This window comes from Oncorhynchus gorbuscha, linkage group LG16, assembly GCF_021184085.1.
Source record: "Oncorhynchus gorbuscha isolate QuinsamMale2020 ecotype Even-year linkage group LG16, OgorEven_v1.0, whole genome shotgun sequence".
Classification (NCBI taxonomy): domain Eukaryota; kingdom Metazoa; phylum Chordata; class Actinopteri; order Salmoniformes; family Salmonidae; genus Oncorhynchus; species Oncorhynchus gorbuscha.
The window spans coordinates 10,611,029-10,630,229 of NC_060188.1; the positions used below are offsets into that span (position 1 = coordinate 10,611,029).

The window sequence follows — 19,201 nt, forward strand, 5'->3', positions numbered from 1 at the left end:
GTGGATAGAGTATAGTGAGTGTTTAGATATAGTATAGTGAGTGTGTGGATAGAGTATAGTGAGTGTTTAGATATAGTATAGTGAGTGTGTGGATAGAGTATAGTGAGTGTTTAGATATAGTATAGTGAGTGTGTGGATAGAGTATAGTGAGTGTGCATAGAGTCCGTGCAAAAAAAAGAAAGAAAAAAAGATAATAAATGGGGTCAATGTAAATAGTCTGGTGGCCATTTGATTAAGTGTTCAGCAGTCTTATGGCTTAGGGGTAGAAGCTGTTCAGGATCCTTTTTGTCCCAGACTTGGGCGCCTCGATGCCGCTCGTTGTGGGGTAGCAGAGAGAGCAGTCTATTTTTTATTCAACCTTTATTTAACTATGACTTGGGTGGCTGGATTCTTTGATCATTTTTAGGGCCTTCCTCTGACACCGCCTGGTATAGAGGTCCTGGCTTGCAGTGAGTTCGGCCCCAGTGATGTACTGGGCTGTACGCCCTACCCTCTGTAGCGCCTTGCCGCCAAATGCTGAGTAGTTGCCATACCAAGCGGTGATGCAGCCATTTAAGATGCTCTCAATGGTTTTGCTGTATAACTTTTTGAGGATCTAAGGGCCCATGCCCATTGTACCCCTGTACACTGACTCTGTAATGGTACTCTGTGTGTATAGTCAAGTTATTGTTACTCACTGTGTATTTATTTCTCGTGTTATTATTGTTATTATTATTTTCTCTCGGCATCATTGGGAAGGGCCCGTAAGTAAGTGATTTGAAGGGAACTAAAGTTGTGAGAACATTTGTTGTTAGCTGGGTAGAGCTTGGCTAGAAATCGGTTTGAGTAAAAGGGTATTGAGCACACTTACTTACTGTCATTGGGGCCTGCACAGTGCACAGCCTTGGTAAATGATGACTTTCATTTTGTGTACAGGGGGAAAGGGTGAGCTTCAGAGGCTCAAGCAAGGATAAACAATCACATCAGTCACAGTGCAGAAGACAACTAGTGTTTTCTGTCATATCATACTAACTGTATACAGCAACATGATCTTCCTCACCCCAGGCCTGTGGTTGGCCTGAGGCAGCTGTAGGGGGGATAGACCAATGGGATAGACCAAAGAGCCTTGAGCAGATCCTGAGTGGTTATCTTATTCTCAGGCAGTGAGGCGCACAGCCTCTGGGGGAGCGGCCGCATTAAATCCACAGTTTTGTTTAACAAATGTTTATTTCCTGCCCAACCGCTATGCGTTAATGAGCCTGGTATGAGTATTCCCCAACCGCTATGCGTTAATGTGCCTGGTATGAATATTCCCCAACCGCTATGCGTTAATGAGCCTGGTATGAGTATTCCCCAACCGCTATGCGTTAATGAGCCTGGTATGAGTATTCCCCAGCCGCTATGCGTTAATGAGCCTGGTATGAGTATTCCCCAACCGCTATGCGTTAATGAGCCTGGTATGAATATTCCCCAACCGCTATGCGTTAATGAGCCTGGTATGAATATTCCCCAACCGCTATGCGTTAATGAGCCTGGTATGAGTATTCCCCAACCGCTATGCGTTAATGAGCCTGGTATGAGTATTCTCCAACCGCTATTCGTTAATGAGCCTGGTATGAATATTCCCCAACCGCTATGCGTTAATGAGCCTGGTATGAGTATTCCCCAACCGCTATGCGTTAATGAGCCTGGTATGAGTATTCCCCAACCGCTATGCGTTAATGAGCCTGGTATGAGTATTCCCCAACCGCTATGCGTTAATGAGCCTGGTATGAATATTCCCCAACCGCTATGCGTTAATGAGCCTGGTATGAGTATTCCCCAACCGCTATGCGTTAATGAGCCTGGTATGAGTATTCCCCAACCGCTATGCGTTAATAAGCCTGGTATGAGTATTCCCCAACCGCTATGCGTTAATGAGCCTGGTATGAGTATTCCCCAACCGCTATGCATTAATGAGCCTGGTATGAATATTCCCCAAGCGCTATACGTTAATGAGCCTGGTATGAATATTCCCCAACGGCTATGCGTTAATGAGCCTGGTATGAATATTCCCCAAGCGCTATGCGTTAATGAGCCTGGTATGAATATTCCCCAAGCGCTATGCGTTAATGAGCCTGGTATGAGTATTCCCCAACCGCTATGCGTTAATGAGCCTGGTATGAGTATTCCCCAACCGCTATGCGTTAATGAGCCTGGTATGAGTATTCCCCAACCGCTATGCGTTAATGTGCCTGGTATGAATATTCCCCAACCGCTATGCGTTAATGAGCCTGGTATGAGTATTCCCCAACCGCTATACGTTAATGAGCCTGGTATGAATATTCCCCAAACGCTATGCGTTAATGAGCCTGGTATGAGTATTCCCCAACCGCTATGCGTTAATGAGCCTGGTATGAGTATTCCCCAGCCGCTATGCGTTAATGAGCCTGGTATGAATATTCCCCAACCGCTATGCGTTAATGAGCCTGGTATGAGTATTCCCCAACCACTGCTTTCTAGTAAGACAAGCACTGTCAACACACAGTAGCTTGCTGCCGGGTTAAATACAAGGGGCGGCTAGCGCCCAGCCTATTGACTGCCTCTGCTGAACTGGTGTCAGTGCTTTATTTTGCTATTCTAATGATTATACTGTATATTAAATGGTTATGACGGTTATTTTATTTTCATGACGGTCTTCGTCCATAACCGTCGGTTACATGGTTATACAGTAGTTGTGCCGGCCTATGTAGCAGTACACTGAAGCATGGGAATCAGAAGTAAACCTATACACCTGAGTAATGATGACAGATAGACTACAGGGATTGGTGTTTTCATAGAAATGTCATGCATGAAATCCAAGGCCTCCTTCAATGTTACGTTACATAAAGCCTTGTGTCATAGTTACCCATATAGCCTGTTAGGCTGTCAACTTCATGTTCTCCCGAGGGCTTGTTACTGAAAAATACACTACCGTTAAAATGTTTGGGGTCACGTAGAAATGCAAATTAATTACTTAAAAATCATACAATGTGATTTTCTGGATTTTAGATTCTGTCTCTCACAGTTGAAGTGTACCTATGATAGAAATTACAGACCTATACATGCTTTGTAAGTAGGAAAACCTGCAAAATCGGCAGTGTATCAAATACTTGTTCTCCCCACTGTGTGTATATATATATATATATATATATATATATATATATATTACATTTATTTTACACATACAGTGACTCTTTGCTGACCTCTTTACACCACACATGATTTTATCCACAAACTGGTTATGAATATGTTGTGTAAGATAAGACCTACATAATGCTATCTAGTAAAACTTTTGTAAATTCCCAAAAGCCAGGCTTTGAATAAAACAAAGGAGACTGGAATGCAGGATGGATGAAAGAACACCATAGGAAAGGATCAATACCTCTGATGTTATCTATCTGCCTCACAATGGTCTTGATCAATAAATAAATAGCCTCTCTAGAAATAAGAACTAACCAAGAAATAACCTCTCTAGAAATAATAACTAACCAAGTATTAACCAATCTACTCTACTAAAAATGCAATACATGGGGTATGGTTGCATAAGTGTATTTTGTCAAATGCAATTATCCACTATAGTGTGGAGGGATCACAAACATATCTTATGTGTGTGTGTGTGTGTGTGTGTGTGTGTGTGTGTGTGTGTGTGTGTGTGTGTGTGTGTGTGTGTGTGTGTGTGTGTGTGTGTGTGTGTGTGTGTGTGTGTGTGTGTGTGTGTGTGTGTGTGTGTGTGTGTGCTTGTGTGCAGGGATCACAAACTATAGTGTGGAGGGATCACAAACATATCTTATCGCTTCTCTGTGTGTGTGTGTGTGTGTGTGTGTGTGTGTGTGTGTGTGTGTGTGTGTGTGTGTGTGTGTGTGTGTGTGTGTGTGTGTGTGTGTGTGTGTGTGTGTGTGTGTGTGTGTGTGTGTGTGTGTGTGTGTGTGTGTGTGTGTGTGTGCAGGGATCACAAACACACGTCCATTTGATTGCTTCTCTCCCGGTACCAAATCATATTAGTGTAACACGCTGCAGGAATTGTATCATGCTCCAAGCAGCCCATGAGACACTGAGAAGAGGACACAGAGATGAATCGGCTCATATTTCACTCATCGGAGTACAATACATCATGTAGAATGAGGAGATTGGTAGATGAAATGCCACAGATGGTCGGATTGTCATTGTCTTTCTGAGTAGCTGGAATAAGAAAACTTCTACAGTATTTAGTTGAGTAGCAGTGGTTTATCTGTTGTGATTGGTAGTGGTAGGGGGAAATAAGGGTATTTACTGAATAGAGGTCTTAGCTACAATAGGAATCGATTGTCCCAAGAACATCCTACTTTACTTACTGTAGTTCAAACCCAAAGTGTCCTATCGTAGCTGACACCCAATTCTTTCTGCAGACATATTGGAATCCCGCTCTATCACTCGAAGCCTTTTAACCCCCCATTCAAGTAGAATAGGAGAGACGAGACCGTGTGTGAGTGAGGTTCCCGGAGTGAGAGAAGAGAGTGATGGAGACAGGGATGGAGGAGTATTCACTGAGATGGGGGATGAAGGGAAGGTAGCATGGAGGACAGCTGCACTGATGATGTATGGCGTGGTTTCATCAGTAAAGATCTAACATTAGAGCTTGGCTGGAAATGGTAGTGAAAGGCTGTTGAGCACACATGCTTACTGTCATTGTGGCCTGCACAATGCACAGACCTGGGAAATCATGACTTTCATTTTGATTGCAGTGTGTGAAGGGATTGCGGGGGCAGGGGAAAGGTGAGTATCGGAGGCTCAAGCGAGAGAGAGAGAGAGAGAGAGAGAGAGAGAGAGAGAGAGAGAGAGAGAGAGAGAGAGAGAGAGAGAGAGAGAGAGAGAGAGAGAGAGAGAGAGAGAGAGAGAGAGAGAGAGAGAGAGAGAGAGAGAGAGAGAGAGAGAGAGAGAGAGAGAGAGAGAGAGAGAGAGAGAGAGAGAGAGAGAGAGAGAGAGAGAGACTCTCACAAACAACATTGGACACTCTATGGAACAAAAAGCATTCACTATATCATCCTGGAATATCCAAGGCCTGAGGTCATCTGCCTTTGGCCTGAAGAGCAGAAACCCGGACTTCACCAAAGAAATCGGTAACACAGACATTGTCATCCTGCAAGAAACCTGGTATAGAGGAGACAGACCCACTGGTTGCCCTCTAGGTTACAGAGAGCTGGTAGTCCCATCCACCAAACTACCAGGTGTGAAACAGGGAAGGGACTCAGGGGGTATGCTAATTTGGTATAGAGCAGACCTATCTCACTCCATTAAATTAATCAAAACAGGAACATTCTACATTTGGCTAGAAATTCAAAAGGAAATTATCCTAACAGAGAAAAATGTCCTCCTGTGTGCTAACTATATAACCCCACTAGAATCCCCATATTTTAATGAAGACAGCTTCTCCATCCTGGAGGGCGAAATCAATCATTTCCAGGCCCAGGGACATGTACTAGTCTGTGGCGACCTAAATGCCAGAACCGGACAAGAAACTGACACCCTCAGCACACAGGGGGACAAACATCTGCCTGGAGGTGACAGCATCCCCTCCCACATATGCCCCCCTAGGCACAACTATGACAACATAACCAACAAAAACGGGTCACAACTCCTGCAGCTCTGTCGCACGCTGGGTATGTACATAGTCAACGGTAGGCTTCGAGGGGACTCCTATGGTAGGTACACCTATAGCTCATATCTTGGCAGTAGTACTGTAGACTACTTTATCACTGACCTCAACCCAGAATCTCTCAGAGCGTTCACAGTCAGCCCACTGACACCCCTATCAGACCACAGCAAAATCACAGTCTACTTAAACAGAGCAATTCTCAATCATGAGGCATCAAAGCCAAAGGAACTGAGTAACATTAAGAAATGCTATAGATGGACGGAATGCAGTTTGGAAACCTACCAAAAAACAATTAGGCAACAACAAATTCAATCCCTTTTAGACAATTTCCTGGGTAAAACATTCCACTGTAATAGTGAAGGTGTAAACCTGGCAGTAGAAAATCTTAACAGTATATTTGACCTCTCAGCTTCCCTATCAAATCTAAAAATCTTAAATAGAAAACCGAAGAAAATTAACAATAATGACAAATGGTTTGATGAAGAATGCAAAAATCTAAGAAAGAAATTGAGAAACCTGTCCAACCAAAAACATAGAGACCCGGAAAACCTGAGTCTACGCCTTCACTATGGTGAATCACTAAAACAATACAGAAATACACTACGGAAAAAGAAGGAACAGCATGTCAGAAATCAGCTCAATGCAATTGAAGAATCCATAGACTCTAACCACTTCTGGGAAAATTGGAAAACACTAAACAAACAACAACACGAAGAATTATCTATCCAAAATGGAGATGTATGGGTAAACCACTTCTCCAATCTTTTTGGTTCTATAACAAAGAACAAAGAGCAAAAACATATAAATGATCAAATACAGATCTTAGAATCAACTATTAAAGACTACCAGAACCCACTGGATTCTCCAATTACATTGAATGAGTTACAGGACAAAATAAAAACCCTTCAACCCAAAAAGGCCTGTGGTGTCGATGGTATCCTCAATGAAATGATCAAATATACAGACAACAAATTCCAATTGGCTATACTAAAACTCTTTAACATCATACTTAGCTCTGGCATCTTCCCCAATATTTGGAACCAAGGACTGATCACCCCAATCCACAAAAGTGGAGACAAATTTGACCCCAATAACTACCGTGGAATATGTGTCAACAGTAACCTTGGGAAAATCCTCTGCATTATTATTAACAGCAGACTCGTACATTTCCTCAATGAAAACAATGTACTGAGCAAATGTCAAATTGGCTTTTTACCAAATTACCGTACAACAGACCATGTATTCACCCTGCACACCCTAATTGACAACCAAACAAACCAAAACAAAGGCAAAGTCTTCTCATGCTTTGTTGATTTCAAAAAAGCCTTCGACTCAATCTGGCATGAGGGTCTGCTATACAAACTGATGGAAAGTGGTGTTGGGGGTAAAACATACGACATTATAAAATCCATGTACACAAACAACAAGTGTGCAGCTTAAGCCCCACCCTCTTCAACATATATATCAACGAATTGGCGCGGGCACTAGAAATGCAGCTTAAGCCCCACCCTCTTCAACATATATATCAACGAATTGGCGCGGGCACTAGAAAAGTCTGCAGCACCCCTGCAGAATCCGAAGTCAAATGTCTGCTGTTTGCTGATGATCTGGTGCTTCTGTCACCAACCAAGGAGGGCCTACAGCAGCACCTAGATCTTATGCACAGATTCTGTCAGACCTGGGCCCTGACAGTAAATCTCAGTAAGACCAAAATAATGGTGTTCCAAAAAAGGTCCAGTCACCAGGACCACAAATACAAATTCCATCTAGACACTGTTTCCCTAGAGCACACAAAAAACTATACATACCTTGGCCTAAACATTTGCGCCACAGGTAACTTCCACTAAGCTGTGAACGATCTGAGAGACAAGGCAAGAAGGGCATTCTATGCCATCAAAAGAAACATAAATTTCAACATACCAATTAGGATTTGGCTAAAAATACTTGAATCAGTCATAGAGCCCATTGCCCTTTATGGTTGTGAGGTCTGGGGTCCGCTCACCAACCAAGACTTCACAAAATGGGACAAACACCAAATTGAGACTCTGCACGCAGAATTCTGCAAAAATATCCTCCGTGTACAACGTAGAACACTAAATAATGCATGCAGAGCAGAATTAGGCCGATACCCACTAATTATCAAAATCCAGAAAAGAGCCGTTAAATTCTACAACCACCTAAAAGGAAGCGATTCACAAACCTTCCATAACAAAGCCATCACCTACAGAGAGATGAACCTGGAGAAGAGTCCCCTAAGCAAGCTGGTCCTGGGGCTCTGTTCACAAACACAAACACACCCTACAGAGCCCCAGGACAACAGCACAATTAGACCCAACCAAATCATGAGAAAAGATAATTACTTAACACATTGGAAAGAATTAACAAAAAAACAGAGCAAACTAGAATGCTATTTGGCCCTACACAGAGAGTACACAGCGGCAGAATACCTGACCACTGTGACTGACCCAAAATTAAGGAAAGCTTTGACTATGTACAGACTCAGTGAGCATAGCCTTGCTATTGAGAAAGGCCGCCGTAGGCAGACATGGCTCTCAAGAGAAGACAGGCTATGTGCTCACTGTCCACAAAATGAGGTGGAAACTGAGCTGCACTTCCTAACCTCCTGCCCAATGTATGACCATATTAGAGAGACATATTTCCCCCAGATTACACAGATCCACAAAGAATTCGAAAACAAATCCAATTTTGAAAAACTCCCATATCTTTTGGGTGAAATTCCACAGTGTGCCATCACAGCAGCAAGATTTGTGACCTGTTGCCACGAGAAAAGGGCAACCAGTGAAGAACAAACACCATTGTAAATACAACCCATATTTATGCTTATTAATTTTATCTTGTGTCCTTTAACTATTTGTACATTGTATATATAATATGACATTTGTAATGTCTTTACTGTTTTTAAACTTCTGTATGTGTAATGTTTACTGTTCATTTTGGTTGTTTTTCACTTTATATATTCACTTTGTATGTTGTCTACCTCACTTGCTTTAGCAATGTTAACACATGTTTCCCATGCCAATAAAGCCCTTGAATTGAATTGAATTGAAATTGAATTGAGAGAGAGAGAGAGAGAGAGAGAGAGAGAGAGAGAGAGAGAGAGAGAGAGAGAGAGAGAGAGAGAGAGAGAGAGAGCAGAAAAGAGAGGGAATCTTGAGGTGTTATAGCCAGAGCCTTGAGACTCTGATAAAGCCTTTAGTATGGGGATGTGAGGAATCTGTGTCTACAGTGGTGTGTTGATATAACCATGTCTGTGTTCAGCTGGTGAATGTGTTGATAAAAACAATGAATTATGTTCTGTCTCTTCACAGTGAATACATACTACACATTCTCAGTTCTGTATAAAAATAGTATAAAGAAAAAAAACATGTTCTCAACTTATAGACTGTTGAGGAAGGGGAACAGGATTTTCCTTTCGCAAAGAAACCCTCCTTTTCCTCTCCTTCAATACCCAGTGTGTATCTGGGTCAGGGTCGCGTTGCCCCTGCCTGGCTCTCCTTCAATGGTGGAAGCAGAGTGGAGCACACCTAACACTGTGAGACTAGGCTGCCATAGTGGTGTGCAATTTCCCTGCCTCCTGTCGCCCCATTGAATTCCTCTCTCCTTATTTGTAGGCTGTGTGATTGGCGTTGTTGCCGCACTCTTTGTCTGCCTGTTCCTGTGTCTCCAAGTCATCTCTGACTGCTCTTCAACTTCCCCACTCTGATTTAAACAGTCACTCATTAATCCTTTATCTATCACCTTTGTTCTTCTAAATAAATGCATTGTGGGTCTTGGAACACACTAGGCGTATCTCCGCTCACAGAATGTTTATTGGGAGTAAGGTGACAAATTAAATCTCTCAATCTCTCAATTAAAGAATTCAAAAGCACGTCATTGTCAATGCACACTATCAGTGTGATTTGTGAGAGCTTTTTAATGGCCTTATCTTTTGAGAGAGTCCTCTTTTTTTCATTTTCTCTTTTCCATGTACTTTTGAACCGGCATACTTACTATCAAAAGAAGGCCCTTGACCATTTCAAAAGGAGTTATGCAAAGCAAGGAAGGACACAAAGTTAGTCAAATGGATGTTAAATTGTTCTACCTTTTGTATTTCTACCTTTTTACCTCTTTTTACCATTGTATTGTGCACAATGTATAATATTAAAGAAGTCTTGAGGTATTTCTCGCCTGTGAGTATCTTATGATAAGCTGTATACCACACTATCTCATCCATATTATTCGGAGCCGGCTATTTACCACCAAAGACTGATGCTGGCACTAAGACCGCACTCAACCAACTCTATAAGGCCATAAGCAAACAAGCAAATGCTCCTCCAGAATCGGCGCTCCTAGTGGCCGGGGACTTTAATGCAGGCAAACTTAAATCAGTTTAACCAAATTTCTACCAGCATGTTAAATGTGCAACCAGAGGGAAAAAACTCTAGACCACCTTTACTCCACACACAGAGACACATATACAGCTTTCCCCCGCCCGCCATTTGGCAAATCTGACCATAATTCTATCCTCTGGATTCCTGCTTACCAGCAAAGACTAAAGCAGGAAGTACCAGTGATTAGCTCAATACGGAAGTGGTCAGATAACACGGATGCTACGCTACAGGACTGTTTTGCTAGCATTCTTTGGAATATGTTCCCGGGATTCATGCAATGGCATTGAGGAGTATACCACCTCAGTCATCGGCATTGTCAATAAGCTCATCGACAACGTCATCCCCACAGTGACCATACCTACATATCCCATCCAGAAGCCATGGATTACAGGCAACATCTGCATCGAGCTAAAGGCTAGAGCTGCCACTTTCAAGGAGCGGGACAGAAATCCGGATGCTTATAATAAATCCCGCTATGCCCTCAAACGAACCATCAAACAAGCAAAGCGTCAATACAGGATTAAGATTGAATCCTACTACACCGGCTCTGACACTCGTCGGATGTGGCAGGGCTTGAAAACTATTACGGACTACAAAGGGAAACCGAGACACAAGCTGCCCAGTGACGCGAGCCTACCAGACGAGCTAAAAGCCTTTTATGCTCGCTTCAAGGCAAGCAACACTGAAGCATGCATGAGAGCACCAGCTGTTCTGGATGACTGTATGATTATGCTCGGTAGCCGATGTGAGCAAGACCTTTAAACACGTCAACATTCACAAAGCCTCCCGGATACCCTAGACCCACTCCAACTTGCATACCGCCCCAACAGATCCACAGATGACACAATCTCAATCGCACTCAACACTGCCCTTTCCAACCTGGACAAAAGAAACACCTATGTGATAATGCTGTTCATTGACTACAGCTCAGCGTTCAACACCATAGTGCCCACGAAGCTCATCACTAAGCTAAGGACCCTGGGACTTAACACCTCCCTCTGCAACTGGATCCTGGACTTCCTGACAGGCTGCACCCAGGTGGTAAGGGTAGGCAACAACATGTCTGCCACGCTGATCCTCCACACTGGGGCCCCTCAGGGGTGTGTACTTAGTCCCCTCCTGTACTCCCTGTTCACCCACGACTGCGTGGCCAAACACGACTCCAACACCATCATTACGTTTGCTGACTACACAACAGTGATCACCGACAACAATGAGACAGTCTATAGGGAGGAGGTCAGAGTACTGGCAGTGTGGTGCCAGGACAACAACCTCTCCCTCAATGTGAGCAAGAGAAAGGAGCTGATCGTTGACTACAGGAAAAGGTGGGCCAAACAGGCCCCCATTCACATCGACGGGGCTGTAGTGGAGCGGGTCGAGAGTTTCAAGTTCCTTGGCATCCACATCACCAACAAACTAACATGGTCCAAGCATACCAAAACAGTCGGGAAGAGGGCACGACAAAACCTTTTTCCCCTAAGGAGACTGAAAAGATTAGGCATGGGTCCCTAGATCCTCAAAAAGTTCTACAGCTGTACCAACAAGAGCATCCTGTCCGGTTGCATCCCGGCCTGGTATGTCAACTGCTCGGCATCTGACCGTAAGGTGCTACAGTGGGTAGTGCGAACGGCCCCGTATATATATAATAGGCGGTGTCAGAGGAAAGCCCATAAAATTGTCAGAGACTCCAGTCACCCAGGTCATAGACTGTTTTCTCTGCTATGGCACGGCAAATGGTACCGGAGCCCCAAGTCTAGGACCAAAAGGCTCCTTAACAGCTTCTACCCCCAAGCCATAAGACTGCTGAACAATTAATCAAATGGCCACCAGACTATTTACATTGCCTTAGTTTTTTGCTTTAGTTTATTTGGTAAATATTTTCTTAACTCTTATTGAATTGCACTGTTGGTTAAAGGCTTGTAAGTAAGCATTTCACTGTAAGGTCTACACTTGTTGTATTCGGCGCATGTGACTAATAGAGTTTGATTTGATTTGTATTGTATTAACTGCTGTATAAAGGTTGAGATGGGTCAGTGGTGCTGTGATGGGGATGGTCAGTGTATCTCTGGTGCTCACTCAGGTCAGTGCTGTGATGGGGATGGTCAGTGTCTCTCTGGTGCTCACTCAGGTCAGTGCTGTGATGGGGATGGTCGGTGTCTCTCTGGTGCTCACTCAGGTCAGTGCTGTGATGGGGATGGTCGGTGTCTCTCTGGTGCTCACTCAGGTCAGTGCTGTGATGGGGATGGTCTGTGTCTCTCTGGTGCTCACTCAGGTCAGTGCTGTGATGGGGATGGTCAGTGTCTCTCTGGTGCTCACTCAGGTCAGTGCTGTGATGGGGATGGTCAGTGTCTCTCTGGTGCTCACTCAGGTCAGTGCTGTGATGGGGATGGTCAGTGTCTCTCTGGTGCTCACTCAGGTCAGTGCTGTGATGGGGATGGTCAGTGTCTCTCTGGTGCTCACTCAGGTCAGTGCTGTGATGGGGATGGTCGGTGTCTCTCTGGTGCTCACTCAGGTCAGTGCTGTGATGGGGATGGTCAGTGTGAGGTCTGTTGTCTCTCTGGTGCTGTCTCTCTCTCTCTTCTCTACCTCCCTCACACTTTCTCCTATGCTCTCATAAATGCAATTTCAGAAATGCAAATGTCTTCCCTCAGGCCTAATTTTCCATGACTCACCATTAGATGAACCCTGGCCTTTTCTCTCTGTTGTCTTTTATCTAGCAGGGAAGGTTTTTTAGTAGTTTGTTACTTTTTATTACCGTCAGGGAAGACCTGTGGTTTAAATCGCCATTGATCCTTTATTATAGAAAGGAAGAATTAGTTTGATAAATTGCACTTGAACTGATAGTAAAAGCTTGAAATGGTTTGTTCTGTTTCCTCTGTTTTCCAACGGTTGTCTTCTCGAGGGAAGGTTAGTCTGTCGCTTGTCACCTGGTGACTGTCACACCTCACTTCACTCAGCGCTCAAAAACATTAAAGGCACAATCAGTGATTTCAATAGCCTGGGCCACTGTCTTTGGTAAGCTGAAGGATGGGTCACAGTTAATGCAAACGCTTTGACATTCGTAGAGCTATGGATGCAACGACTTGATTCATGAGATCAATGTCATCATTTGATTGATTGTTATAAATGACATTCCCCGTCTTAGTACAAGTGTCTGTTTTACCCACAATGCAAGGTTGTATTACTTCATCCATTGTTTATCAATCATCACACTTTATCACTGAAACCATTTGTAAATCAACAGTTGTTTCAACAGCTGTTTCAAGTTGTTCTAAGTTCTTTGCAGTAGGTTTTTGTCATTTTAGTCGGTAAACAATTATTTTTGTTGTTTAAAAATCTGTTTAATTAATGACCGTTGAACCACATTAAATCTTATAGATGATGTATTTAAAGAAGAACAATAATCAATCATCGATACTAATCAACCTATGGTTCTATCTGACATGTTTCTTTGTTTGAAGCAATATTTGCCCTTTTTCCACTAATACAATTAAAATATTTAATCTACCAAAGCAATTATTTTGAGCAATTATCTAGTCTTACATCATAATGAGTAAAGCTTTTGGGAAAAGTAGCCGGGTTATTGCTAGGAGCGATGTGTTATTGTGTGGTTTGTTCTTCTTTGGCTTTGAAATAATGTTCTTTGTGAGTTTTTAGTGTGTTTTTCTTGTTTCCCTCCTTTAGATAACAATCACACTATAATCTATCCCACGGCTATATTTCCACTTTACTTCTTCTCTTCTGTGGCCCCCTCAAGTCTCAAAGCTGCCTCTTAGAAGCACATCGGGAGCAGAGTGACTTCTCAAATGATTTGTTCGTTGCTGTGCAAAGTTGCCATGGCTTCTTTCAGAGTTGGAGGGACTATAAAGAGACTCATAAATAGAGATATGGATGGTTGGACAGCTGAAAGGGTGATCACCTTTAGTGTGTAGAGTAAGGAAATAACACTAGTGGGAAGAGGCAGGGTGATGGAATGAATAAGAGATGGGTCATTAACAGCAGACTGAAGGTAGGAGGAGGATGGGGATGGGAGAGGGAAGATAGGAGGGGGATGGGAGAGGGAGATGGGATGGGAGAGGGAAGATAGGAGGGGGTTGGGAGTGAGAGGATAGGAGGGGGATGGGAGAGGGAAGATAGGATGGGGATGGGAGAGGGAGAGGGAAGATAGGAGGGGGATGGGAGAGGGAAGATAGGATGGGGATGGGAGAGGGAAGATAGGATGGGGATGGGAGAGGGAGAGGGAAGATAGGAGGGGGTTGGGAGAGGGAAGATAGGATGGGGATGGGAGAGGGAAGATATGAGGGGGATGGGAGAGGGAAGATATGAGGGGGATGGGAGAGGGAAGATAGGAAGAGGATGGGAGAGGGAAGATAGGAGGAGGATGGGAGAGGGAAGATAGGATGGGGATGGGAGAGGGAAGATATGAGGAGGATGGGAGAGGGAAGATAGGATGGGGATTGGAGAGGGAAGATAGGATGGAGATGGGAGAGGGAAGATAGGAGGGTGATGGGAGAGGGAAGATAGGAGGGGGATGGGAGAGGGAAGATAGGAGTGGGGAGTGGGAGAGGGAAGATAGGAGGGGGAGTGGGAGAGGGAAGATAGGAGGGGGATGGGAGAGGGAAGATAGGAGGGGAGTGGGAGAGGGACGATAGGAGGGGGAGTGGGAGAGGGAAGATAGGAGGGGGATGGGAGAGGGAAGATAGGAGGGGGAGTGGGAGAGGGACGATAGGAGGGGGGAGTGGGAGAGGGAAGATAGGAGGGGGATGGGAGAGGGAAGATAGGAGGGGGAGTGGGAGAGGGACGATAGGAGGGGGAGTGGGAGAGGGAAGATAGGAGGGGGATGGGAGAGGGAAGATAGGAGGGGGGGGTAGGAGAGGGAAGATAGGAGGGGGATGGAAGAGGGAAGATACGAGGAGGATGGGAGAGGGAGATATGAGGAGGGGGATGGGAGAGGGAAGGGAGGAAGAGGAGGAGGGGATGGGAGAGGGACGGTTGGAGGAGGATGGGAGAGGGAAGATAGGAGGAGGGGGGATGGGAGAGGGAGAGGGAAGGTTGGAGGAGGAGGGGAATGGGAGAGGGAAGGTAGGAGGAGGAGGATGGGAGAGGGAAGGTAGGAGGAGGAGGATGGGAGAGGGAAGGTAGGAGGAGGGTGATGGGAGAGGGAAGGTAGGAGGGGGAGTGGGAGAGGGACGATAGGAGGGGGAGTGGGAGAGGGAAGATAGGAGGGGGATGGGAGAGGGAAGATAGGAGGGGGGTAGGAGAGGGAAGATAGGAGGGGGATGGAAGAGGGAAGATACGAGGAGGATGGGAGAGGGAGATATGAGGAGGGGGATGGAGAGGGAAGGGAGGAAGAGGAGGAGGGGATGGGAGAGGGACGGTTGGAGGAGGATGGGAGAGGGAAGATAGGAGGAGGGGGATGGGAGAGGGAGAGGGAAGGTTGGAGGAGGAGGGGAATGGGAGAGGGAAGGTAGGAGGAGGAGGATGGGAGAGGGAAGGTAGGAGGAGGGTGATGGGAGAGGGAAGGTAGGAGTAGGGGGATGGGAGAGGGAAGGTTGGAGGAGGGGGATGGGAGAGGGAAGGTAGGAGGAGGGGGATGGGAGAGGGAAGGTAGGAGGAGGAGGAGGATGGGAGAAGGAAGATGGGAGGAGGAGGAGGATGGGAGAGGGAAGGTAGGAGGAGGAGGGGGATGGGAGAGGGAAGGTAGGAGGAGGAGGGGGATGGGAGAGGGAAGGTAGGAGGAGGAGGGGATTGGAGAGGGAAAGGTAGGAGGAAGAGCCTGATGGGGTTTAGTTGTAAGTAAAACAGATTCATGTGTGGAAAACAGGGACAGGTGCCAGAAAGCAGAGCACTCACCATTTTTACTTTGTTTATCTAAATTTAATTTAGAGGCTATTGCTGTACAGAAAGTTCCAGATTGTGCTTCATAGTACTGACTGTTTAGAGGACTGTTCCATTACAAAGTGGAACATTTTCTAGAGCTAATGCTTTGATCTTATCAGTGCTAATGTAGGAATTGTACTGACCCATTTCAAATCCACTGCCACAATACCATACCATCTAAACCCCAGCCTGCCTAATGTACCATGGCTTTAGCTCTGTATCTAGTGATAATGAGGGTAATTCAATCATTTAAAGTGCGACACACACTGTTCCCAGATCAGCCGTATTTTTGAACTGTTATGACTCTGTTACCTATTTACATATATTGTGGTATAGCAGGCAATGTGTACTTTAAGGCCAGATGTTAATGAAGGGTAGAGCCTACAGTAAATACGTTATGGGACATGTGTGTTTAATGGTAATGGTTGTCTGCAGATAGGAGTAATCCATCTCTTTAGCCTCCCTACTGCCACTTTAATGGCAAGTGCATTGTGTAAAGTTTTCTCACTGCATTCGGTTGCAAATTTGTTTCTTACCCACTGGTGCATTTTACTCTCCTTGGTGTTTTTTTAGCATTTTATCCAGCATGTTCATGTATACAAAGAGTTGGCTGACAGATCTGCAGTGTGTGTGTGCAAACATGCTGCATCACCATAGCAACAAAGAGCAACGTTTCCTATGTGCTAAGAGTGTATGGTTGCTAACGGTGTGTGTGTGTGTGTGTGTGTGTGTGTGTGTGTGTGTGTGTGTGTGTGTGTGTGTGTGTGTGTGTGTGTGTGTGTGTGTGTGTGTGTGTGTGTGTGTGTGTGTGTGTGTGTGTGTGTGTGTGTGTGTGTGTGTGTGTGTGTGACTGACTGACTGAGGGACCACTATGTGGGGTCCTGGTTTTCATCTACAGTATTAAAACCCTGTGAAGACCCCCACCAGTAAGGAGATTAGATTGTGACCTTTCAGTTTCATCTGTGTACATGAGGCAGAGCACCTGTGTGTGCTGGGCCTCTGTTTTCATCCCGTGTCTGGGTCATCCAGCGCTGCCTTCCTCTACGCCACTTTCTGTAGGATGAAAGAACAGAAGAAGTGGCCAATCTCTCATGAGGGGCTCTACCAGGAAATTAGATTTCTTGATGACAGTGTGTATGTGTGAGTGCATGCTGGACTGCGTGTGTGTGCATATTTGTGTGTGTGTGTTCATATGTATGTATCCATGGAGTGGACTCACTACTCCTGTCTTTGTTTTGCATGTTATCCCATGTGGCTGAGTTCCTTCCTGTATGTGTCCATATACCGATATAGGATCTTAATGACATAGGGAGGTGTGTATTTCAGGCGTTGGCTGTGTGTGTACTATGTGGTCTGTCTGGTAGTAGGGACTGAGGGGGGTGAGGGAGGAGAGAGCAGTAATTATGGACTCTTCATATTCAGCAGACCAGAGGGAAGTCATTTGTTGCTCTATATTTAATCAGCAGAGATAACGAGGCTGACTGTAGCTGCCATGGCAGGCTGACTGACTGGGGAAGACACAGCGACATCATTTCCTCCCGTCTTTAATATCACCTAACCACACTGTTATTTATTTCCCAACTTATTGCTGCTGTTCCTATAACCATTATCACCTCTCTCTATGTCTCTCTCTCTCTAACTCTATTCTCTCACTCCACTCTCCTCTTTTCATTCTCGCTCTCTGTTGTCTCATTTCTTTCCTTTTATTTTCCCATCTCTATCTACCTCTCCCTCAATCTCCACTAACCCCCCTCCCTTAACTTTGGTATTCACCTGTTACCCATCTTCCTCTTCACTGGTCATTCTCCATCCATCCCTCCCTCTCTCCATCCCTCCCTCTCTCAGGGTGCAGGTAGAATTCTATGTGAATGAAAACACTTTCAAGGAGCGCCTCAAGCTGTTCTTCATCAAAAACCAAAGATCCAGTGAGTTGTCAATGTTCAGACAGGGAGTTCCTACTTATTGTCCTATAGACTGGCTGTCATTACATAATCCTTTCTGTTTGGGTGTTCCTTCACATGATTGGTTGCTTCGTTAAGTGCTCTGTCGGTGGTCTTCCCTGAGTGGTTTTGACTGTGTGTGACGTGTTGTCCTTTTGCTCTAGGTATATTCCTGTATGTCTATATGTTCTGTATGTCCTATCAATGTCCTCTGTGTCCCATTAATGTTCTCAATATCCAAATGGCTGTGTTTACACTGGCAGCCCAATTCTGATCTTTTACCCAATTATTGACAAAAGATCTGATCGGATTGTTCAAAAGACCAATTAGTGGCAAAAGATCAGAATTGGGCTGCCTGTGTAAACACAGCCATTGATTGATGATAATGTATTATGTTTAATTGATTAATTCATTGACTTTATTGATTAAGTCGTTGACTTGCTGTGGTTGGTTTATGTGCTGCAGGTCTGAGGGTGAGGCTGTTCAACTTCTCTCTGAAAGTATTGAGCTGTCTCCTCTACATGGTCAGAGTCCTACTGGACGACCCACAGGAGGAGAGGCAGGACTGGTGAGGAAGGGGGGGAGGTAAATAAGAGTGTCTTTAGTATTGGAGAGGGAGTAGGGAGTATTGGTGGAGAGGGAGTAGGGAGTATTGGTGGAGAGGTAGTGAGGAGTATCAGTGGAGAGGGAGTTAGGAGTACCAGTGGAGAGGGAGTTAGGAGTATCAGTGGAGAGGGAGTTAGGAGTACCAGTGGAGAGGTAGTGAGGAGTACCAGTGGAGAGGGAGTTAGGAGTACCAGTGGAGAGGTAGTGAGGAGTATCAGTGGAGAGGGAGTTAGGAGTATCGGTGGAGAGGGAGTTAGGAGTATCAGTGGAGAGGGAGTTAGGAGTATTGGTGGAGAGGGAGTTAGGAGTATCAGTGGAGAGGGAGTGAAGAGTATCAGTGGAGAGGTAGTTAGGAGTATTGGTGGAGAGGGAGTGAGGAGTATCAGTGGAGAGGGAGTGAGGAGTATCAGTGGAGAGGTAGTGAGGAGTACCAGTGGAGAGGGAGTTAGGAGTATCAGTGGAGAGGTAGTGAGGAGTATCAGTGGAGAGGGAGTTAGGAGTATTGGTGGAGAGGGAGTTAGGAGTATCAGTGGAGAGGGAGTGAGGAGTATCAGTGGAGAGGTAGTTAGGAGTATTGGTGGAGAGGGAGTGAGGAGTATCAGTGGAGAGGGAGTGAGGAGTATCAGTGGAGAGGTAGTGAGGAGTACCAGTGGAGAGGGAGTTAGGAGTATCAGTGGAGAGGTAGTGAGGAGTATCAGTGGAGAGGGAGTTAGGAGTATCAGTGGAGAGGTAGTGAGGAGTATCAGTGGAGA

General features: G+C 45.2%; 1 protein-coding gene and 1 pseudogene across 1 annotated transcript in view; one reads left to right on the forward strand and one right to left on the reverse strand.

The window, feature by feature from the left end:
• LOC123998976 overlaps positions 1 to 19,201 on the reverse strand; it is an 899,899-nt pseudogene that overhangs the window by 729,625 nt on the left and 151,073 nt on the right.
• The window catches only part of LOC123998935 (potassium channel subfamily T member 2-like), a 108,043-nt gene that overhangs the window by 10,143 nt on the left and 78,699 nt on the right, over positions 1 to 19,201 (forward strand). Inside the window, exons 2-3 of the mRNA XM_046304190.1 lie at positions 17,749 to 17,828; positions 18,309 to 18,411. Coding sequence (XP_046160146.1) covers positions 17,749 to 17,828; positions 18,309 to 18,411 — 183 coding nt within the window. The remainder of the gene's footprint in view (positions 1 to 17,748; positions 17,829 to 18,308; positions 18,412 to 19,201) is intronic.